This window comes from Bufo gargarizans, chromosome 3, assembly GCF_014858855.1.
Source record: "Bufo gargarizans isolate SCDJY-AF-19 chromosome 3, ASM1485885v1, whole genome shotgun sequence".
NCBI classification, from domain to species: domain Eukaryota; kingdom Metazoa; phylum Chordata; class Amphibia; order Anura; family Bufonidae; genus Bufo; species Bufo gargarizans.
The window spans coordinates 341263523-341288071 of NC_058082.1; the positions used below are offsets into that span (position 1 = coordinate 341263523).

At 43.5% G+C, this 24549-nt stretch overlaps 1 protein-coding gene across 1 annotated transcript in view; it reads left to right on the forward strand.

Annotated features, from left to right (window-relative positions):
• Positions 1-24549, forward strand: part of KCNH1 (potassium voltage-gated channel subfamily H member 1) — a 386448-nt gene that overhangs the window by 68022 nt on the left and 293877 nt on the right. Inside the window, exon 7 of the mRNA XM_044286155.1 lies at positions 14239-14662. Within this exon, the coding sequence (XP_044142090.1) occupies positions 14239-14662 (424 nt within the window). The remainder of the gene's footprint in view (positions 1-14238; positions 14663-24549) is intronic.

A 24549-nucleotide genomic window follows, 5' to 3' on the forward strand; every position in this document is an offset into this window, starting at 1 on the left:
GGACACCACACAGGCAGGAGATAAACACCAGGAGCAGGGCCATGTGACTACATGAGACTCGGTACAGAGTCGTCTCTGCTACAGACACATCATTATTAATTGACTAAGGTTACAAAGATAGAAAAACCCCTTTAAAGTTCCCTTGTGGGGCAAAAATAAAATAATGTTTAATAAAATGAACTAAAAACACAAATGATAGAATAAGCATATTTAAAAAAGTAAATAAAAACCTTTATTATAAAATAAAAGCCATAGAACATAAAAATTACCTGTACAATGGGTCTTATTATTGCTGAGACTGGGGGCTAGGAGTATTCAGCCTTACTCTCCCCCAAGTAGTTTATGTTAGTCAAAGGGGGCATTTACTTTTATTTTCATTAGCTTTTCCCACTGTTTCTACAAACCAATTTCATACGTACCAACATTGGATTCTGCCTGGATGGACACCATGACAGAACCCAGTGATGGAGATCATGACAAGACCCAATGACCGACACAATGACAGGACCCTATGCTGTATAAGTTAAATCCACGGCACTCCGAAAGTTTTTTTTGCAAAATAAAGTTTCACATTTTAATTCTCAGTATACAGAATATCATTCATGTACATCCAGTGCAATTCATTTACATATAGTAAGTATGTGCCATATCAGATAATTCCCGAACGTTTCGGTCTGTGCGACCTAGGACCCTATGCTGGACACCATGACAGAACCCAATGAACTCAATAATGGACACCATGACAGAAAACAAATGACGGACACCATGACAAAACCTAATGATTGATACCATGACAAAACCCAATGACGGACACCATGACAGAACCCAACGATGGACACCATGATAGTACCCAATGACGGACACCATGACAGAACCCAACGATGGACACCATGATAGTACCCAATGACGGACACCATGACAGGACCCAATGATGGACACCATGAAAGAACCAAACGATGGACACCATGACATACTCAAAGATGGACACCATAAAGGATCCCAATGATGAACACAATGAAAGAACCCAATGATGGACACCATGACAGAACAACTCAGATGTGACCAGAGCCAATGATTTATTTGCCCTTCTATAATCAAACAGAAGCACAGCGACAAGAGTCAAATAACAAGTGACAGTCGCCTTAATGGCTTTTTCCTTGTAATTTATTCCCCTGCACTTCGTGCTAAATGTAGGGTTTTCCTATGGTGCATTAGCATGGATATGGCTGGGAGTCATGCGGCAGCAGTAAGCATCGTGTCACATCTGATAACATGATATTGTGCTGAACATTAAGATGTGAACAACCAGGGGACATTTCAAAGTGATTCGTCCTTTTGTTTCAGTTACATTCAAGACCGTCCTTCCCTTGTAGACGAGGCGCTGCTCATTTCTGTTTGCCCAGAGCAGAGCAGTTATTGCAAGGTTAATAATAGGAATATGAGAATGGATTACGTTTGCATTGTCATTGTACATGCGTATACAATATCTCTGTCTACATTGGCTGATTTCAGAATGTACCTTTATAGCAGTTGCCGTCTTTCTGATTCAGACAATCGTGTAAAGAGGACCTCTCCTGGCATGTCTGTTTTAGTAAGCAATTGCATTCCCCATAAAAAGAACAATTATGTAGCGTCTTTTGGGGTTGTACTATTCCTCTATTATTCCTACTAGAGATGTATTAATAAATTGACAACCGAGCATTAACCATTGGAAGGGGGGTGTCAATATATAGTCTGATGCACGCCCTTTGACCAGAGGAATAGTAACACCCAGTTGTCACTCTATTCATAAATGTTTTGGAAAAATAACAGAAGGATGACACAATGCACAGGTATGAGGAACAATAGGAAAATAATTGTTATTTCATGGGGAATACAAGTCATCAGTAAAATATAACAAGTGGGCTACCTGCAGGCACCACTAGAGGGAGCACAGGAGCTAACTGCATACTGTCTGATCATTGGTTTTAAAAGGAGTCTGTAAGCAGTTTTGACCATGCTAAACTGTAGGCAGCTCTAGGTGGGGGCCAAAGAGAGCAGGGCCCTGGGGAACATTTACTATCAGGAGTAGTGTGAATATGAACTTTTTATTCTACCAGATTCTGCTCCTGCAAGAGATGGAGCTTTACTGTGAAGTGCCCTATGCATTGAACTGCTTCACAGCTCCCCTCTCTGCTCTGAGTGGTAGCATCCATCCAGGAGACCACTACAGTTGTCACTCAGAGCAGGAGGAGGGAAGAAGTACAGAGAGTGGAGACTATTTCACAGTGAAGCTCCACCTCCAGCGTACTTGCAGTAAACAAACTCTAGCAGAATTAAACGTAATATTCACACTACTCCTGATAATAAAAACTCCACTAAAAGTATATTTGTCCTGCTCACCCTGGCTCTTACCTAGCACTGGCTGCAGTTTGGCATGGTCAAGACGCTGACTGGCTATACCAGCTTCTTTCTGGTAGAAGAAGAAGAATACTAAATGCGTAGAGACTTTTGTTATAGCTACCTCCCTACTGGTAGGCACATCATCAGGGACAGGTTTTGGGAAGCCCTTTTAAGGGTGAACACTCCATATTAGAAGGCTATTCTGGGCAAGATTAGCCTGGAAGGGGTATTATAGGGTGAGTTTGGATGCCCCCTCCCCGCTAAACCATTTGGAATACTACTCAGAGAGACCCTGTGCTGATCTTAAGGAGCTGGTAAAACCATTCTTTTTCAACCTTCCAAAATGTGGCTGATATACAGACTCTTTTGGGTGCTGGCCGATGGATGGTACCCACGACTGGCCCACAGGGGTACAGGTAAATCCCCCGGTGGGTCCCTAAACAAGGTGGGCCCCTAGTCTTCTACCCCCTGCACAAGTGACACATAACACATTAGACTTACAAAAAGGCAGCTTACAGCACCTGAACCAGCCTAAATTCATATAAAAAAACTAGGTAGATTATTTAAGAAACCAGTGTACCCAGTATATTATTATAGACACAATCAGGTGGCTGAGATTACTTCTAGGCACAAAGGTCACCACCCAGTATTCTCCTTTCCAGGGACCTGCCTTCTCAAAGTTGCTGCAGGGACTCTCATATTCAATCATCTGGTAGCATCTTGCTGCTGTGTGAGCAAGTAATATTTGAATGTATCCGTACAGTGGGCCCCCAAAATAAATTTTACTGGTGAGCCCTAGGCAGCCCAGTCTGACACTGATGGTACCCATAGAAATCGAGCACTGCCTTCAAGGCAATCACCTCTGGCCTGATTGGCCGTATAATCATTTTGTGCACCTTGACCATGATACACAATTGTGTTTTTTTTGTGTGTTTTGAATACTGCAATTTGGGATTGGTTCTTTAAAAATACCAATAGAAGTTATGTGTTACTGGTTTATTGCTAGGTGGGGTCACCTGTACTGATAAGTGCTTTTTCATTATCCCATGTGATTGTGATCTAGGTATATCTACCTATTAACCCTCTCTGGCTTTTTTTTTGACTGATGCCAAAGAGCATAATTTTTAGAGTTAATTTTATAGATAGGTGAATTTTCCAAAATGTTATTTGTGTCCAATTTAGTAGAACCGGCCCGTCAGATTCGTCAGTCTGAATAAATGCTGTCTGAATCTAAAGTGTCCCATTTGCCCTGAAAAACTGTGTATTAACTCTGGGGTCTCCTAGAACTGTATCAAACACCACACCAAGACAGCATTAGTAATGTCCAAGTGACAGTGACATATATAGCTATGGGTAAATGCATGGAAGCCGGGGGGTAACAAACAGCGTGTTTAACAACACACTGTTGCACTGCTGGATTTTTTAAAGAAGAACTCCCACCAAAAATTGTATTCTCTCAACTGCTAGAAAGGTACATGAGATAATCTGTGGTGAATGTCATTTTCTTACCAGTGGCTGTATGGGTGAGTTATAACCTCCCTTCTGCTTCTCACCTGTGTCATGTGACCAGCAATCAGACTCTCCAAATGACACAGCATCTTATGTGTGGACAGGAAGTTAGTTTTTCTATGTATTCCTATGGGGGCCTCACTCTCAGTCTCATAGGAATGAATAGAGAAGTAACTGACATCCTGTCCTGTGTCAGTTGTAGATCAGAGAGTTGGTCACATGACACAGCTGAGGATCAGAAGGGAGGTTATACCTCACAAGTAGAGTCACTGATGAGAAGATTGCATTTACTAAATTGTCCAAAAAATATTGTTTTTGGTAGAAGACTCCTTCTTCTCTGTCTTCTTACCTGTAAAATGGTGTCTGCCATTTTGAGCGATTCTTGCGGGATGAAGACAAAATATCAGTAGCAACTGGACTCGTATTTTTGTTTTCTTGAAGACCTTTTGCTAGTCATCCGACTGGATTTTCAATTAGAATGGCTTGTACAAGAAATCTCCAGCATTAAATCCTGGTGACTTGTGCTTCAGTTATGGAGGTAAAATGTTGACTGCATTTGCATTACTGAAGTTATTAGGTGTGATTAAACTGCCTCAGGACAGGCGTTAGAACAGCATTGTAAGGCTACTTTCACACTAGCATTTAAATTATCTGGTATTGAGATCCATCATAGGGTCTCAATACCGGAAAAAAACGCTTCAGTTTTGTCCCCATTCATTGTCATTCTGTTCACTGAACTGAACAGAATGGAGTGCTCCAAAATGCATTCCGTTGCGTTCCCATACCGGAGAGCAAACCGCAGAATGTTGTAGTTTGCTTTCCATCCTGGGATGTGGAGCAAGACGGATCCGGCATGACCCCAAATGCAAGTCAATGGGGACGGATCCGTTTTCTCTGACACCATCTGCCATGATAGAAAACTGATCCGTCCCCCATTGACTTTCAATGGAGTTCATGACAGATTCGTCTTGGCTATATAAGACATAATACAACTGGATCCGTTCATAACAGATGCAGACGGTTGTATTATCAGTAACGGAAGCATTTTTACTGAGCCCTGTCAGATCCAGTAAAAACGCTAGTGTGACAGTAGCCTAAGTGGCAGACAATAGATGTCCCCCCTTTCCACCTCTTGTCAAGCTTGGTTTCTTCATTTTAACATGAATAGCTACTTTCACACCTCTTTTGAACCTGTTCCCCTTTGTGTCTAAGATGCAAACCTCGCTATCATCAAACGAGTGTCCTTTAGTCTGGGTTCACATCACATTTTCCTGTCTGTTTAATGCATACCAAAAATATATACGTTAAATAGATGCCTCTGACTGATGCCATACCAGGGCATCTGTTCACCATAGAGTTTCACTGTAAAAAAAAACAAAAAAACATATTTGTTTTTATTTACCAGACTCTGGATACCAAAGCGCGGTGTGATGCACTTACAATGCTGTTCTAACATCTCTCCCGAGGCAGTTTAATCACATTTAATAGCTTCAGTAATGCAAATGTAGTCGCCTCCGTAGCTGAAGCACGAGTAGAGTATTTAATGCTGTAGATTTCTTGTATAAACCATTCTTATTAGATGACTGGTGAAATGTCTTTAAAGGATAACTGTCTTATTATATTTTTTTTGTAGTATTGGATTGTGGTGATTAATATCACCTTGGTGGCCCTATTTCAACTTTTCACTGTGTATTCAATTCCACATTTTTGTTCCCTGTCCTGCCTACCTTTACCTGTGCTTAGAATAGGGTTGCTAGGCAGGGTCCGATAGATAGACGGAGCACCTGCATGCAAGGTCACATTCCTGACAGCCAGGGAGTGTAAGTAAATGATTAAAGCCAGGTCCTCCCCAGCAGCTGATAACAGTGCCTGGGCTGTGTGCACTTCTCCCTGTCCCTGCGCTTGGCAGACGCTCCCTCACTCAGCAGTGCTGGAGAATGCAGAGCTGAAGCAGCGCAGACCAGGGAAGGGAGATCTGCCATCTGCTCAGTGTATACATGAAAGCAACATGTGGTAAGAGGACCCCTTTGTGCTGCAGGAGATTAACCCTTTAGGGGAGAGGGCTCTGGTTACTGACACTTTTGGGGGGCTATTGTTACTGGCTAGTGAGGGCAGGCGGGATTAGTGCAGCCAGCCAGTAGCCAAATTATGACACACAGTTCATCAGTTTACTCACAGTTAGCAGGAAGCCTCCCTGGGCCGGCAGCACAGTGTTGAGGTGGACAGCACGAAATCCTCCGGGGCACGCTCTGTGGTAGGAAGCATCAGCCAAGATGGTGGTTGAGGTGCCTTTGATGTTAGGGGTGCTTAGAGTCCCTTGATGGTTTTTGTTGTGACGCCAGTATCGTTAATGGTGGTACAACCAATAGTGGTAATAATGAGGTAGACAGTGGTAAGATACAACTCACAACTTTTACTTTAGATGTCTTTGGTTGCAGCAGTACAAAAATGCAGTCTCTTGATGGTACAGAGTTGAATCTGCAAATCCACTGTTTCTAGGCTTTTCAGGTTTTTAGTTTTGGAGCAGTGGGTGAGGTGTACCTGGTTCCTATTGATGTGCTGGATCCTATTCCTTGTTCTTTCCCTACAAGCTGAATATTTAGACAGGAAAACTCAACTGTCTCTCAGAAGTTTGGTGTGGCTGCCAGAAGCTATAAATCCTCCACCATGCAAAGGTGTCTGTGGCCCTCAATAATGGCTCTTATCACCGATGATTCCTTAGGAAAGCTTGTTTCTTTCCCAGGGAGGCAAACTCTTCTCCTACTGGTCAGGGATGCAAGTCTATAGTCCGGCCACAGAAGTAAAACGCTCTTCTGCGCCTCACATCTGAGTATCACCTCCTAGCGAAGTTGGCTCCACTCACTAATCTGTGTCATGGAGTCTTCACTCTACATTCTCTCCCACTAATCTGATCTGACTCCCTCAGATCTGCTCTCGTCTGAACTACATTTTCTTATCAACTAAATCTCAACTCCCTCCTGGTCTCAACTAGTCTGACTCACTAGGCCTGACCTAGGTATATATATAAGACCTGAACTTTATCCCCATCTAGTGGCGGGATGTATAAATTACACCTAATCTGCCTGGTAACAGGGATTTTGCAGATACATAAATACAAAATCATACATTACAACCTAATACTGTTGACAAGGTAAAAAGTGCTTTTAAGCAGTGCCCACACACACGTAGTGGGACGCTGCATTAGCCTCAGGGTGAGGGCAGTGGCGGCCATCTTAACTGAATAGTGAAATTGCAGTTTTATGCAGACTGGTTGCTAAGGGCTGAATCTTATTAAATATGGGGTAAGTCAGTCTAATAGTAACTGATTCTGGAATATCATGTTATTAGTAACTATATATACAGTATGAAAATTGAAATGAGGGTCTAAATGTGACAGTTATCCTTTAAGAAAAAAAAATACCAGTCCAGTTGCTCTGACTTATTACTATTGATATTCCATGAACTGGATGATTGAGAACCTTCACAGATGGGAATCAGAAAAGTTTTGCCGAAGATTAGAGTTTTTGGGAAATTTTTAATGAATTTGATTTGAGTAAAATCGATTCACTCATCTCTGGTCCTCATCAGTTTCATCGTTTTTTTACAGGATGTTTTTTCTAATAATAATTATTTTTTTTTTATAATTGTGCTTAAATAGATGAGTTAAAAAATTGCTACCAGTCTTTTTTTATTACTTTTCATCAGTTGCCATACTTTCCTGCACTCTTGTTTTTTGGGACTGTTCCATGCAATTGCATTGCAAAATTGTAGTTTTGGAGTACAATGGGGCACAAAATGTTCACAAAATGTTCACAAAATGTGGAGGCTGAATGCGGCCTCATATTGTGGCCTACAGTATGTCTGAACATTTTCCTCTTGCTCCATTGCACCTGTTTGCCTCCATCTAATGATACATAGGCACACAAAAGTACAGCATGGGCTTCTACAATATTTTTTGCTGTGTTTTCAGGATCTATAGAGGCGGTGCGGAGAGGAAGAGGAAAGAGGAGCCCTTCGCACAAGTAAAAGAAAGAGAAAACACGTACTAGGCGCCAAATCCCTTAGTCACCATCCGTGATGAGGATTATATTTAGTTCTTTTTTATATATATGTATGCAATAAAAAGACCTTTACCTAGGTCTAGTAAAAGAGCTTAGAGTTTAAGAAAACAACAAACCCTCTAGTGGTGATGTTGACAAGTGTAAGTATAAAATCAAATGCACTCACTTCACAGGGGGGATAGTCACCAGGATAAACTCAAGACACCTGGGACTATTTTCCCCCCGGCCAGGATCGCATGTAGAGGTATAAATAATTGAACGCCGCCTACACAAGTGGCTGCTGGTCAATCATTTTAATAATACGTGGCTCAACGCGTTTCGAGAGTCTGAAGCTCTCTTCTTCAGGAGAAATAAAGGAATTTAGTTACAACAAAGAAAAGAACACACAAATGTTAAATGAATAGATAAATAGAAAAAATATATATAAAAAAGTAGCATAAATATACAAAATTATATGTCTATAAATATATATACACACACACATATATATATATATATATATATATACATACACACATACACATACACACACATGTTTATATGTATACACCAGTGTGAAAGGATGACTTCCCCCGAGTCTTTTATTGGTGTAATTTGACGCAAAGGATAGAAAATAAAAGTATATATAAAATATATAAAATATCGGGCTTGCTAATAGTACATCCGGATGTCAAATCAATGAATTAAATACAATATAAATCCGATGAAGTATCAGTGGAAGATAAATGTATATGCATACATATGCAAATACAAAAAATCCACAGCACTCGTCAATTGTAGAAAATATGATGTAGATTTATTCCATAAGAACAGCAAGGTGATGCGACGTTTCGACCGTCCTCGATCTTTTTCAAGCAATCTGTGCATACATATGCTACACACCGTGAATATAACAAGAAATAAATTATAAAATCCATATAGAGAAAATGCGCAAAAGATATATATAACATAAATGAATTCAATTTTTTTTATATAATGGATATATATATAACATTTGTGTGTTCTTTTCTTTGTTGTAACTAAATTCCTTTATTTCTCCTGAAGAAGAGAGCTTCAGACTCTCGAAACGCGTTGAGCCACGTATTATTAAAATGATTGACCAGCAGCCACTTGTGTAGGCGGCGTTCAATTATTTATACCTCTACATGCGATCCTGGCCGGGGGGAAAATAGTCCCAGGTGTCTTGAGTTTATCCTGGTGACTATCCCCCCTGTGAAGTGAGTGCATTAGATTTTATACTTACACTTGTCAACATCACCACTAGAGGGTTTGTTGTTTTCTTAAACTCTAAGCTCTTTTACTAGACCTAGGTGAAGGTCTTTTTATTGCATACATATATATAAAAAAGAACTAAATATAATCCTCATCAAGGATGGTGACTAAGGGATTTGGCGCCTAGTACGTGTTTTCTCTTTCTTTTACTTGTGCGAAGGGCTCCTCTTTCCTCTTCCTCTCCACACCGCCTCTATTTCTCCACAGTGGGCAAAGATAATTCTTTGACCCACCGAAACACTTGTGCTGCCTTTCCTGATTTAGAGTTGTGGACAAGCATAACGCCTATACACATATATATATATATTTTCTATAAAATTCATCTCCTCCCCTTGGCGCCTCTGCTTCAGGTACTTTTTTTCGTGTCATCTGGTCCATCCTTAGGACCAGATAACTCTAATTGTACCGTAATCCTCTTTTTTTTGTATATTTCTATATTCCCTTTTCAGGATCTATACAGCACAAACCCAAATACATCCATGAGCTTGAATGCTAAATGTGGCCAATTATTGAATGCTCTCATGGGCAGACTTATGAGGGTTTCCTAGTACTTAGAAGCCCCTTTTCAATTCAGGAGAAAAGAGTACTATTATATTAAGTATAAACCACCCTAGACCACCAGGAATATTTTATAATTATCCAAAACTACCATAGACCACCAGGAATAACCCCTAAGTAACCTGTCCAAGAAGGTATGATACAGAACATCTAAAAACTGTGTATAATACAGAGGGGGTCAGGGGAATTTTACTTTCTGTGACATGGGTTGTGTTTGCTCCTTAACTATACCACTCGAGGAGAAGGGGAAGCAGTAATGGCATCAGAAGGCGTAATCTTATCCTAAATTCTGGTCAGCAGAATCGCCTGGGTCTAGGGGTGCTAAAGTCCCCCTGTAGTTACTGTCTTGGGAAATTGGCCTGTCTTGCAAAAAAATTCTGCAGATTATAACATAGGCTTTAAAAAATTGTATGTTTTCACATGGCCAAAGCTTGTAGGAAGCCATATTGAACAGCTACATTGTGCATAGGTATCCTCCTTATCATTCACTGGCATAATAAGTGATATCAGGAATGGCAAGATTTCAATTGCAAGGGTTGTCTAATGGGGTAATAGTTTGTAGGAAAGGCCTCAGAGTGAGTAAAAAAAAGGAAAAGGAGCCATACACCTTAATGAGCCTTTCTGGCTGGGGCGGATTGGCCATAGACCTTAAATAGGAAATTTCCCAGTGGATCAATGCCCAGGGGACCACCTAGGTCCTCCTCACAGCCAGCCAGTGGATGTTTTTGGGGATTTTTTTTGTGCTGCTGGCAGTATTTTGTGATGGACTGTGGTATTTTGCTCTGTTGGGGTGTAAAATGTGCCACAATATGGTATTGCTGGCCCTGCCTTCCATCAATTTAGACTCAACTACAAAACGCAGCCACTTTTAGTGTTTTTTTCCAGGGCCACTTTGAATTCCCAGTCTGCCCCTGCCTGCTGGCACTTACCGGGTCAGGTTCTGTCTCTTACCGGGTCCCTGTTGGTCTTGGCTTCACATGCAGGAAATGCCTGGAGATGGCTGCAGGTCACCTCTGTGGCCAGCGATTGGCTTCTACAGCATCCCCAAGCTTTTCCAGTACAATATGTTGAGGCAAGACCAGGAACTAGAGACCAGTGGGGACCTGGTAAGCCTAAGAACGGGAGCCACAAGGAGATTTGTGAGGATGTGTATGGCTTCTTAATTTTTTTTTATTTTTTGTCCTACAATTTTTTCTCCCCTGGACACCTTTTTACCTTATGTCTAACTTTAAAAATCCTTGTTGTAAATCAAGCAGCAATACATTTTAGAATCTAGAGGAAGAGAGTGGTCTACAACCCATGGCTCCCTAGCTGTCTCAAAACTACAACCCCCATCATACGGCTACTGCTGTCAGGGTATGCTAGGAATTTTCAATGGCAGGAGAGCTACAGGTTGAAGACCATTGCAATAACACAACATGCGCTGTACATAGTGTCACCAATGAGCATACATACACTATATGGCAGAAATTATGGAGACACCTGGCTATCAGATCTATATGACCCTGCTGTACATCTCATTCCAAACATGGAGTTGTCGGTGGGAGTTTGTGCCCATTTGGTTAGGAGAGTATTTGTAAGGTCATGGAACTGATATTGAGTAAGAAGGTTTGGAGCGTTCCGATTCATTCCAAAGGTAAGGTTGAGATCTGTGCTGCCACTCCAGTTCCTCCACACCCAACCCATCAAACCGTGTCTTTATGGACCTGACTTTCTGCACATGGACACAGCCATATAAGAACGGGAAATGACCTTCCCTAAATTGTTATCACAATTTGGAAGCAACACTTTCCTAAAATATATGATTAAAATTAAAATGAGCCTCGAAATAAGGGGCCAAACTATGGAAAACTGTCCGTAATATTGTCCCTCTTCCACCAAATTTTACCGAAGACATTATACATTTTGGTAAGCAGAGGTCTCCAGGCATCCACCATACTCAGAATTATCCATTAGACTGTTAGATAGAGAAGTATGATTCATCACTCCAGAGAACATGCTTCCACTTCTCCAGAGTCCAGTGATGACATGCTTTACACCACACCAGCCAACACTTGGCATTGTGCACGGTAACTTTACGCTCCTGCAGCTGCTTGACCATACAAACACACAGGCAGTTGAAAACGTTTTATACGGCTCGCACTTTAGCATTCGGCGCGCCAGATCTTCATTTGGCAATATAGTGTATAGTGCATAAGTGATAAATCTGCAGCGTTGAGAGCAGTCTGCAGCACCCCTGGGAGTTTCCAGCGTTGGCAGCGAAAATACACGCGGCTGGTTCCATGAAATGTAGGTTATGTGTGTAGGAGATTTATACCTCTAGCCATGTGCGACTGAGATGTTTGTAATGCAAGGGATGGCCACATTCCCAGGGATTTTGGAGAACATAAAGTGTCACATTACAACACGCACACGTCTCTCCTTGAAGCTTGATGTCGGTTTTGGCACTGCTAGTGCAGCAAGCCCAGGAGAGGGGATAGGAGTGATAGTAGCAAGAATGGTGGTTGTAGTTGTTACTCACTCTGATGCTCTCCTGAGCCATACAGTAATGCCTCATTCACACGTCAGTGTTTGGTCAGTGATTTCCATCAGTGATCTTGAGCCAAAACTAGGTGCGGTTCTAAACACAGAAGAGGTGCAGATCTTTCCCTTGCACCATAGGTCTGTGGAGGCTCCAATCATGGTTTTGGCTCACAATCACTGATGGAAATCACTGACTGAACACTGACTGTGTCAATGAGGCTTAGGGGTCATGCACACTAACGTATTTTCTTTCCGTGTCTGTTCCGTTTTTTTGCGGACCGTGTACGGAACCATTCATCTCAATGTGTCCGCAAAAAAACTGAAGGTACTCAGTGTGCATTTGTTTCCATATGTCCGTTCCGCAAAAAAATAGATCATGTCCTATTACGGACATGATCCTGCATTACGGACAAGGATAGTACTGTTCTATTAGGGGCCAGCTATTCCGTTCCATAAAATACGGAATTCACAGGGACGTCATCCGTATTTTTTGCTGATCCGTTTTTTGCGGACCGCAAAATACATACGGTCGTGTGAACAAGTCCTTAAGAGGGCACACCCTGGTTCTAGGGTTCTCCTGCCTGATGGTGGTAGAGGGTGCCATTGATTGTGATGAATTATAAGGTGCAAGGCAGGTTCCCTTGGCAGCCAATGGTGGTATGGTGGTGCAGTGTGACCGTGCAGGCATTAATGACACCAGGTTAACAGCAGAATTAAGTTCAGGTATATTAGTCACAGTTCTCAGCATGCATGGACTGGCAGTTCTTACACAGTGTGCAGTTTCCAAAGTTCTTACAGGTTATACAGCAGTAGTAATAGTTAACTTCCCAAGATGTCTCTTTAAAGTGAATTTTCCTCACATTGCACCTTTTATCCTTTTCTATCCTTATGCATCCAGAAATAAGATGCAACACTTCTCACCTTCTACTATGCCATGCAAACATGGGGCAGCAACCTGTATATGACAGACTAAGTTCTGCTCCTTATTGCAGGTTACTGTACTCACAGTAAATGGTTCCACAATGTCCCCAGCAGGATCTAGATCTGTAGCAACTTCCACAGTGTGCTTGTAAAGTATGTCCTGGCACCAGAACACACAAATGTCCTGAACAAGTCCACTGTGGAATCTATAAGTTTACTTTTAGACACATTTTCTCCACAGAGCTTCTGCATGCACCTTCTCTTCATACTGGTATGCTCCAAAAATATATCTTGTCCTCTTTTTTCCACTTTAGCTGGTTTTAAACTTTATTTCTGGCTGGTTCACTATCCAGGGATGTGTCTTCACTCCTTCCACTTCACTGTTTAAACACACACTACTCTTGTATCTAGTTTTTCCTCCACATAAGCGCTGCATGGCCCCACCTAGCAACTGGTTTCTATGACCTGTTGAACAGGAAAATGCATAACCACAATAAAGCACCGTTGGAACCCCTTTAGCAGTGTAGCACTGTAGCATTGAATAACTCAGTTGCTACAATACATTTTTAATTAAGTGAAATTACAAAAATATTTAGATACAATTGCTATTTTAAAAAATGTTGAATGTTTTTCGTGGGACAACCCCTTTAATGCAGAGGAGGTTGAGGCAAAATATGGAGAAATCCATCTTCCATACAAATCCGTAGTTTATTTATGCAAAAAGATAAAAAGCCACACACAGACAACAGCATCTACGCGTTTCGGGTCATTGCATACAGACCCTTACTCATTGCAAAGAGGAGATTGAGGGTCCTTCCAGATATCAAGCTATGTGTGATATGAGACGCTAGGGACAGTACCTGAAATCAGGAATGGTGGCTTATCTTTCAGGACCCTAGGGTGGCTGGTTGACAAGTACCATGGCAGCCATACTGGTTGCCCCCCAGCTTTAACCCAGAAACAGTTTCACCTTGCCCCCTCTGTTAATAATATATGTATTTTATTCTTCCAGGGTATCAGCAGCCTTTTCAGTTCTTTAAAAGTGGTGCGGCTTTTACGTCTGGGACGCGTGGCGAGGAAACTGGACCATTACATTGAATACGGAGCAGCCGTCCTGGTCTTGTTGGTGTGCGTCTTTGGCCTGGCAGCTCACTGGTTGGCCTGCATCTGGTACAGCATTGGAGATTACGAAGTCATCAATGGAGAGAACATTAGGAATGAAAGCTGGCTCTTTCAGTTGGGAATGACTGTTGGATCTCCTTATCGCTACAACTTATCTGGATCTGGAAAATGGGAAGGTGGACCCAGCAAGGATTCTGTCTACATCTCCTCCCTGTATTTCACTATGACCAGCCTCACTAGCGTGGGATTTGGAAATATTGCACCTACTACAGACGGAGAGAAGATCTTCGCTGTGGCCATGATGATGATTGGATGTAAGTACGCCATCTTTTTCATTGGTAGTATGTAAGGCACCTCGGCCGTGTGCAAAGAGTGTGAGGTAAGGGCGCACCTGTGATATATTGTCACGCCTATTCAAAGAGAAATACACGTAGCAGAGCTGAGTTTGTCATTGGGATTGCCCGGGGTTGATTCCCTGATAAATGTTTGTGAATATGAAGAAATATGCTTATGTAGGATCCTGTAGTCTTAAAGGGATTGTATAGAATACAATATATAGTGGGTTGTGTGAGCAGAAGATATCTGTCAGCAAAACATGGTTTACTGAAAAACCTGAGAGCACAGCTATCAATCACACTACAGTCCGTCCCACATTCAGCTGCTCAGGACTGTAAACAGTAGAGGTAAAAATTGACTTCTTTAGACCAGTATCACACAAGCTCAAAAAATTCACAACTATTATGGCCAAGCCCGACCACTGGTCTATGCTGATAGTATCATAGAAATCTATGAGATGATGAGATCCAGGGTCGGGCCGGTAAACTCGGCTGTAATGATGTGTCACGGCTGAGGATGGGGAAAACCCTCAGCCGTGCGATGACAGAAGATGGAGTCACGACTTGGCCAAAACCACAGAACTAGGGAGCTGGTCACCTCCTATTGCTTCCCTAGCCTGACCCTAACTCCTAGCGACATGAGCCGACCTTGAAGGTAGGAGGGCTCATGCTCTGGAACCTCGGGTCCCTACTAGCCCTCTGCAGGTCCCTAAGCTAGGAGCTGGGTAAACAACCTGTTTCTCCTGGACATGGAGCAATAGGAGTCTAAGATGGCCAAACTATAAAGACAAGGAAACAAGAACAGTCATATGGCAATGGCAGGTAAGTGCAACTGAAACCAACACCATACAACTAGTTGCCCGCGGCAACCACAAGTGAGGCCACAAACCAGCGGCCATCACCTGTGATTGAACACCAAAACCAAACCGCAGGCAACCGCATGCGGTTGAGGAGTCACGACCATAACCGTGGCCGTGACATGATGACACAAACATACTCAAACATATGAACATGGGACCAACAAAGAGGCCTTCAGCTGCCAAGCGCACATGTAACAGGTCAGCCAGTGTCATAGGTGTGCAATGGCCAGGATACGGGTATTTAAAGTTCTGTATTTCTCGTGACGCAATTGCAATTGCAGCGTGCGCAGGGTACTATCCCAGAGCCCTACCAAGGTGTTATGACGCACGTCCCAGATTAGGAATGCCAGAGTGGTGTAATGGCCTATAATGTCTCTATAGGGTGGTGATAATTGTGTCAACGGTGTCTCCTACCTGGGTACGGCTGGACTCCTGGCTCACTTGCAATAAATTTGAGTGTCGTGATAGTAGGAGTAATAGAGGAATTTTGCAGCAGAAATGATGTCCAGACCTTTTTAGATGAGGTTCAAACATTTCTTTACTGAAGATAACTTGTATCCAAGCAGTATACAGCTTTGATCTCTGGTCCCAGCAGGTTTTAGCAATCGTTGGCAGGAATGAATACTTCTGCTTTAAATTTGGAGCTTGCAGGATAAGTCGTCTGCTTGGTAGCTCTGTAATTGTGACAGGAATTCATCTTCTGCACTTTTCTATAACTTCTGCTTTATGGGGACAGACTAGCTGAGGAGGAATGGCTTCTCCTAGGTCTCTGGACTTAACTCACAGATAGATTCTCAGGATATGCTTTCTTCCTGGAACTCTGGAGGTTGTCTGTAGTTTTCTGCTTTTTCTCATCCAGCTGAGGCTGAAGGTGCTCAACTGGGAATATGATCCAGTCTCAGCCGAGACAAGATCCTTGATGTCTTCCCTATGCAGGGGAACTCCTCACACACACACCCTACCCCTAGCAGGGGGTGGGCTACACTAACTCTAACTTCCTTCTGCACCCATGCTGCAGGATGTGGGAACAGCCCACTTCGCTCACAGAGGGGGAGCTAAGCTGGAATAATCCATTCCAGCCTAGATAAACTAAACTGGGACTTGTACCTTGCCAATGGAGTTTCTGCCACCTACTGGTGAACCTGGAAAATTACAGGAACAATTGTGTTTAACATGGTTTTACATGCACATTTGTGAAGACATAATATAAATTACATCAGATGACAATATAAAGGCTCTTAGAAGATAGTAGCGGGGTAGAGGCGTGTAGTAACAACTCTGGGGTGTTACAGGTACAAAACTGCTGACAGATGCCCATTAAAGTAATTATAGTGAATGTGGATGTGCAGAAATCCAGCAAGTAAATAACTCCTGCGTCAGCGATCTCCTGTACTGTGCTGTGCCTGCGCCACTTCCATAATCAAATGCACAGGTACGAGCCTTTGGGTTAGTCTATGGGGCATGATTACGTCTCCACTGCCTGGCCCTTTCAGTCAAAGTGGCGGGGCATGGACTAGAAGTAAGCGAGCAGAGCCTCTGGGTGCAATGAAGTGCAACTGCACCACGCTTGTTGCCCCAAGGGATTTATTAGCATATTATAAAAATGCTTATTTCTCCAAATTGCAGCCAACAACATTTGATGCAGCTGAGAAGTGAACATGTCCCACGTCAGCTGGTTTAATTGAGAGGTATGTGGTGACAGCAGGGGTGCACCTAGCCTTCCTGCCACCTGAGGCGAAAACTGAAACAGCGCCCCCCTCCCCAATGCCAATTTTTAACCTAACCCCTTCCCTTCAGCTCATGGCCCTTCGGCTGCCCCTCTCCAGCCCTTACCTGGTGCTGCCTGAGGCGATCGCCTCACCTGGTCTCATTGGTGGTGCAGCCCTGGGTGACAGTTACTGTGCACGGGTTTGTTCTCATCAGAGACAACCCCTTTTAGATTTAAAGGGATTGGCTAACATATATTATTGTGCTGGGAACAGGGCCTGATGGTTTATGTTATGTTTGCTAGCAGGTCCTTTTACCTGACCTGGTGACATGAAATTTAGTTATGTTTTTTTTTATTTTATTTTAGGGGAAGTGTATGCTGATGTATATTGTGTAGAAAAACTATGCTACACCTGGGGAAAAAATTCTGTTTCACAGATTGGCTTGTTACCCCTCCCCCGACACCTGGGGCAAATGTCTTTCTAGCTGCACCCCTAGTGGAAACTGCATGAAATTACTGGCACCTGATAAGATAAAATGCTGCTTTTGTCCAGTGAGGGGCCAGACAACCACGATGGTGAGCTCTTCAGTGTTGGCGATCACTAATCAACCACCGAGAGGAGAAGAAAAGATGAAACGGGCAGAAAATAGAAGTAATTATCACCTCTTTACATTTCGTCCGGTTATTAGCTTCACCGGCCCTTTGATGTATTTTATCTGTAATCATCCATAGTTAACGCGGTTCTTTTGATTTCGCTTTCTTTAATGCTTCCTTTTTGGTGACTGCTTTTAAACTTTATAATAATGCTATTATATTAAGGAGAGGCGGGTGTCGGCGAAGTGATCGGAGGCCATCGCTGCAGAATAGTTTGCGTCCGCTCTGCCATTTCCTATGATAGTAATATTCTAAGGGCTCGTTCACACAAACGTATTTTGCGATCTGTATACGGGCCGTTTTCTGCGTTCAGCATGCAGTCCGTATACGGAGCCATTCAATTCAATGGGTCCGCAAAAGATGCGGACAGCACTCTGTGTGCTGTCCGCATCCGTTGCTCTGTTCCGTGGCCCCGCAAAAATTTGTCCTGTCCTGATCTTGTCCGTTTTGCGGACAAGAATAGGCATTTCTATAATAGGCCTCCTGTTCCGTTCCACAAATTGCGGAAGGCACACGGGCGGCATCAGTTTTTTTGCTGATCCACAATTTGCGGACCGCAAAAAACGGCACGGTCGTGTGAACAAGCCCTAAAACTGATGAAGGCAAAAATGCAAGACTACTAACGATGGTGGCAACATTAGGCTTTACAGAAAAAACTCAGTCTAAGGGCTCATGCACACGACCGTATGTATTTTGCAGTCCGCAAAAAACTGATCAGCAAAAAATATGGATGACGTCCGTGTGCATTTCGTATTTTACGGAACGGAACAGCTGGCCCCTAATAGAACAGTCCTATGCTTGTCCGTAATGCGGACAGTAAAAGGACATGTTCTATTGTTTTGCGGAACGTAAATACGGAAACAGAATGTACACGGAGTAGCTTCCATTTTTTTTTTGCGGACCCATTGAAATGAATGGTTCCGCATACAGTCCGCAAAAAAAACGGAACGGACACGTAAAGAAAATTAGTTCGTGTGCATGAGCCCTAATACAGTACCAGCAAAGTGAAAGACAAATCTCATGTACACTTTGCTTTTTTTTCTTCCACGTGGAAATTGACCTGCCGTGTGGATTTTGAAATCCGCAACATGTCAATTGTTTGCGCGATTCGGCAACTTCTGTAGAGGGGTTTTCCCCATAGACTTCAATGAGGTTGTTAACATAAACAGAACTGTAGATCAACTGAAAAGACCATGGCGGAAAAAGGGGAAAAAAATTATATTTAAAAACGGCATGAAGAAACGGAACACACTCTGACGCTTTTGAATATTTTTTTTTTTAAGCAGGCCGTTAACAAAAAAAAGAATGTCTATAATACAAAATGGCATCTCTGGAGCAAGTTGCTGTTTAAAAAAAAACACCATTGATAAAAAAAACACAACTCCATTGGTGGCGTATATGTCTAAATAATTTGCGGAAAAAAGGTAACCCTCCTAAAAAAAAGACTGGCCCAGATTTACTAATCAATTAGTCTAAAATTTGGGCCAACTTGGTGCAACTAGGGTTTCTACATTTATTTATTAATTTTTTCTCAAAAACAGGGAGAAGCTTAACACAAAGGGGTAGAGCTTGTGGGAAAGGGCTTGGCCTAAGATGCTCCGTTTTGAACTAGAATTCCACCACAATTCTGGAGTAAAATTCTATCTCAAAGTAATCTGACCAATAGTCAGTATAGAGCAGTGCTTCTCAAATAGTGGGGCGCGCCGTAAAGGGGGGCTCATTCAGGGCCGGCCTTTGGGGTGTGCGGGCTGGGCGCCGGGCGGCCGACAGCTCGCAGTGTAATATGCGGCAGGGAGATGAGCGCTTCCATTGTGGAAGCGCTCATCTCCCTTCCTCTGATCAGAGGCCGGCGCAGGCGCTGGACGCGATGAACGGAGCGGGGGCCGGGGGGGAGGGACTGGGAGGAGGAGCTGGGGGCCGGCAATAGCGGTGAGGCGGTGCGGTCACTGTACTATAGCCCCGCCCCACCGCTCCCTCCGGTATACTAATATAAAATGTATTATTGAATTAAAAGTTATTAAACATGCCCCTCTCACTCCTAATAGTACCGTATATCCGAATTTCTTCTGTATAATGCCGGCAGGCAGGCCGGGCGGCCGGCGCAGACAAGTGACGTCACTGAGGGACGCGCCGGCCGCCCGGCCCGCCTGCCGGCATTATACAGAAGAAATTCGGATATACGGTACTATTAGGAGTGAGGGGGGCATGTTTAATAACTTTAAACGACGGCGGCGGGCACACGGAATCTGTGGATGGCACAGTTAAGGGGTGGGTGTCTGTGGATGGCACTGTTATGGGCTAGGGGGGCACTGTGGATGGCACTGTTATGGGGTGGGGGGTCTGTGGATGGCACATATATAACAGTGCCAGCCACAGATCCCTCTGTAACAGTGCCAGCCACAGATCCCCCCCATAAGTGTCCGTCATCCATAGATCCCACCATACTATTTACAGTCGCGCGGTGGGCGCGAAATGTTTTCTTCTTCCTAGGGGGGCATGACAGAAAATAATTGAGAAGCACTGGTATAGAGTCAGATAAAAGTGTCCGTCCCTCCACCAGATGTATCATCCAGCCTGAGCCTCTGGAGCAGGTCTAGGCAGCGAGTCTGAGCTTACGCCATCTTTAGCATTAGTAAATCCGCACCAGTGCGTGTGAAACCGCCCTAAGGGCTCATGCCCCGGTCGTGTGCATTCCACATTCTGCAGAACGGAACAGCCGGCCAATATTAGAACAGCTTCTAATGCAGACACTAATAGGACATGTTCTATTTTTTTTTTCAAACGGTTATGCGGACATGCGAACACGGAATGCACACGGAGAAATTTCAGTTTCTTATGCGGACCCATATAAGTGAATGGATCTGCTTACGGGTCTCAAACCCCCCCCCCCCCCAAAAAAAAAAAACAGAACAGAAACGGAACAAAACACGTTCGCATACATGATCCCTAATAGAGATAATAACTGTAAACAGTGGTGACGATAGAAAACAAGGGTCTCATAGCAAAGATAGAATTTTGGTGGACACCATCACAGTTCTGTACACCCGTGACTAGAGATTACGGTGAGACCAGCCCATTTTCATGACATTTTCCAATAACTGTAACTGTACAGATTCGCACAAACTTTTAAAAAAGCGATGAAACCAATTCGAGTCAGGCACCCTTACTTCATTGGCCCTGAATATGCCACCTCTAGTCATATCCACAATGTCCTGTACACAGGCCTTAGATTCACTGCCATAACCCTTGTAAGAAGGTACAAGGAATCATTGTGAGTGATAGGTACGTGTAACCGAGGTTTCTGGCCTCGGTGGAGTAAGAGCCGGTTTTTATGTGTCAGCAGCAATTGCTGTTTGACACCTTGATACTTAGTATGGCTGTAATAGCTGATCCGGGACGGCTCTTACTGGGAGTAGTCAAAGTGCTGGGTGGGTGACTACTCCCCATCTTCCCGGCCGGGTTTTGCCAGGCATAAAAACCAGCCAGCACTGCCAGGTGGGGAGGATTACCTCCGTCTGACAGTGGAGCTCAGCTGGTCTGTGTGCTGTGATCTGAGGGCTGTGTTGGGATCCACGGCTTGAGCCGGGCTTGGAGGGCTCAGACCCCTTTGAGGGCGGACAGGCTGCCTAAACGCCTGCCTGCGGACTTGACAAAGCAGAACTTCCAACAGGGTGTGAAGTAACACCCAGGAGAATAGGTGACTGTTTTGTATGTGAACGTTTCATGTGTGTGAACGATCACCAAGCAACTTGCGTTTTTGTTTTGCTTTCACGTGTGAATAAACACTGATGTTTTGAACCAAGAACTTGTACTTTGCCTCTGTGCTACACCCGCTGGAAAATTCGATTCGGCTGCTTCGCCGAATTTTACAAAGAAATTTGCTTCGTTATGAATTATCTCATCATGAAGCGCATTTTTTTGGTAAGTAGCGGTTGCAATGACAGGGATTGTACCCTTAGATGCCACGTTCATCGCTGATAGTGGCATCTGAGAGTAATAATACAGTGTAAAATTAACATAAAAACCAAATTAAATCATACTTACCGCCTCCATTTGCTCGTGATGGGCCGTCCGCTGCCATCTTGCTTGAAGATCTTGCGCAAAAAATCTCACCCGGCCTGAGATGACATCACCATGTCGGCCGGCGTGGTATGGTGACATCATACATCACCGTGCACAGAATTTCGACCAAGATCTTCAATCAAGCAGGTGGCGCCCGGCCCGTTGCGAGCAAATGGAGGAGGTGAGTATGTTTTTTGTTTTGTTTTTTACACTATTTCAGGCTAAATTGATTCGCTACCATGAAGGTTTGTGGCAAATCAAATTTTTCCTGAAATTCAGATCGAATTCCACTGAGTTGGATTTGATTCGCTCATCTCTAGTGATTATCATCATTTTACAGCTGACAGTAAATGCTGGTAATGAGTTCTTATCAGTAGACTGAGCTATAGACATGGATTACTTATAATCTTTATCATTCATTATGGTTTTTTAATTTGTCCGTAAAAAAAATGCTGGCTGTTCGTGATTTTGGGATAAGTTGTCCAGAAAAAAGAAAAATACGGGTTGGCAACCATGCGTTCTGTGTACAACAGAATCTGAGCTACTGAGCATGTGCGACCTGCAGCACAGGACACATTAGGTGGATATTCTTAAAGGGAATCAAAAGAACATAACAAAGATGATTTTTTAAAATAATTCCAATTGGAATTTTTTTTGTTTTGCTTGATGTAACCATGAAAGATAATACTTACTCATGGGACAACCCTTCCACCATCACCCATAGACCTTTTTTGTCCTACACCACCAGGGAGAACAGCAGCTGCAGGGACGTTGACTGCTCTATTAACTAAAGTGCCTCTTGGGTAATGGGGGCATATCAGGACATTGATAAAGGAGGACGCTTATCATTTCTTATTCTGGGCGATGCCGTGTATTTTAATGTAGTGCTGTGTCTGGAGCCGGTTATTTATGGGAATCAATTGTACAGAAGCCGGTGCCTGTGAAGGTTGTTTGTAAGAAGCACTTTAATTTACACAGCGGAGGTCATAAACGGGGTAATCTGTCATGGTTTGCATGATTGATTCCATATTTTGGGCTGAGCTTTTAGTGGCTTCCATTAGTCCATTAGAACCAGCATAGCCAGCTTGGCGCGATGTTATAATGGGGGGGATATAAGGTGTCGCGCACAAGACTGATATGGACGCTCATCTTAACGGTGTATGCCCAAAAGTGATTTTAAGTCATATGCAAATGATCAGGTAAGTGCACCGAGGGTGGGCCAAAGCCACTTTGTGCACCCTTCCCTGCATTGTTGTGGGGGCACTGTTGCTGGGGTGGTTGGGTTGTCTCTTGTATGGAGCATTGTTATGGAGGGCTTTATTATGGGGATAGTTCATGTTATGGAGGCTGTACTGCAGGATTGTGGGGGCACTCTGCCACTTGTGATGACTGTATTAGGAGGACACGCTCCCTGTCTCTTTTACGAGGATGCTGTGTTTCGAGGGCACGTTCACGCAGCGCTATTTATTATTCCTCCGTTATAGGAGCAAAAGAACGAAAATAACGGAAGTGACAGTAACAGAGCCAAACAGATCCCACTGACTATCATGGGGTCCATTTGGTTTCACTACATTTTTTGCAGATCACACATGGACCCACTCGTTTCTGTGATTCCGTAAAAGATGCGGACAGCTCACAGATGTCATCCGTGCACTGTCCGCCTCTGTGCGGCCATTCCGCACATGTTAGACCGTGCTATGTTCTTGTCCGTTTTGCAGTTCTATTGGGGAAATGAGGCATGTACAGTATCCATAGTTTGCAGATCCGCAGTTTGCTGACCGCAAACTATGTACGATCGATCATGTGCATGGGGCCTAAGGCTGCTTCTGCACAGTCTTTGTTTGGTCAGAGTTTGACCAGTGATTGTGAGCAAATACCAGGCGTGAAGGCGACACAGAGATGAGGTATAAAATACTATAATAGAAAATGTGCATCCGTTCCGTGTTTAGACCCGCTCCTGGTTTCGGCTGACAGCCACTGATAGAAGTCACTGACCAAACACTGACTTTGTGAAAGCAGTCTTAGGCCTCGTTCACATTTCGGTTTCAAGTCTGTGGAAAAATCCGTTTGTGTTCCATCCGTAAAAATGTCCATGAAGGATCCGTGTTTGGTCAGTGTATCTGTTGTTTGCCCCCTGTGTCCCACGAATTCTGCTCAGCTCAACATTAAGAGCATCTCCTATCAGTGGTCTATTAAAAACGGACCAAACACGGATGCCATGGGCGTTGTATAGGTGATTTTTAACAGTTTTGTCGGCATCACAGATCAAAGTAGTGCATCCCTCCGCGATGTTTTCACTGACCCACGGTCAGTAAAGAACTACTGATGTGTGAACAAACACATTCAAATCAATCGGTACATGTGCTGTCTGTGGAAATGTCAATGAAGCCTTAGGCTAGTTACACCCTTAGGCCCCTTTCACACGAGCGAGTTTTCTGCATTGGTGGGACGCGTGACATAAACGCATAGCACCCGCACTGAATCCTGACCCATTCATTTCAATGGTTCTGGGCATAGGAGCGCTTTTTTTTTTCAAGCTTCATTTCTGCGTTGCGTGAGAATCGCAGCATGTTCTCTATTCT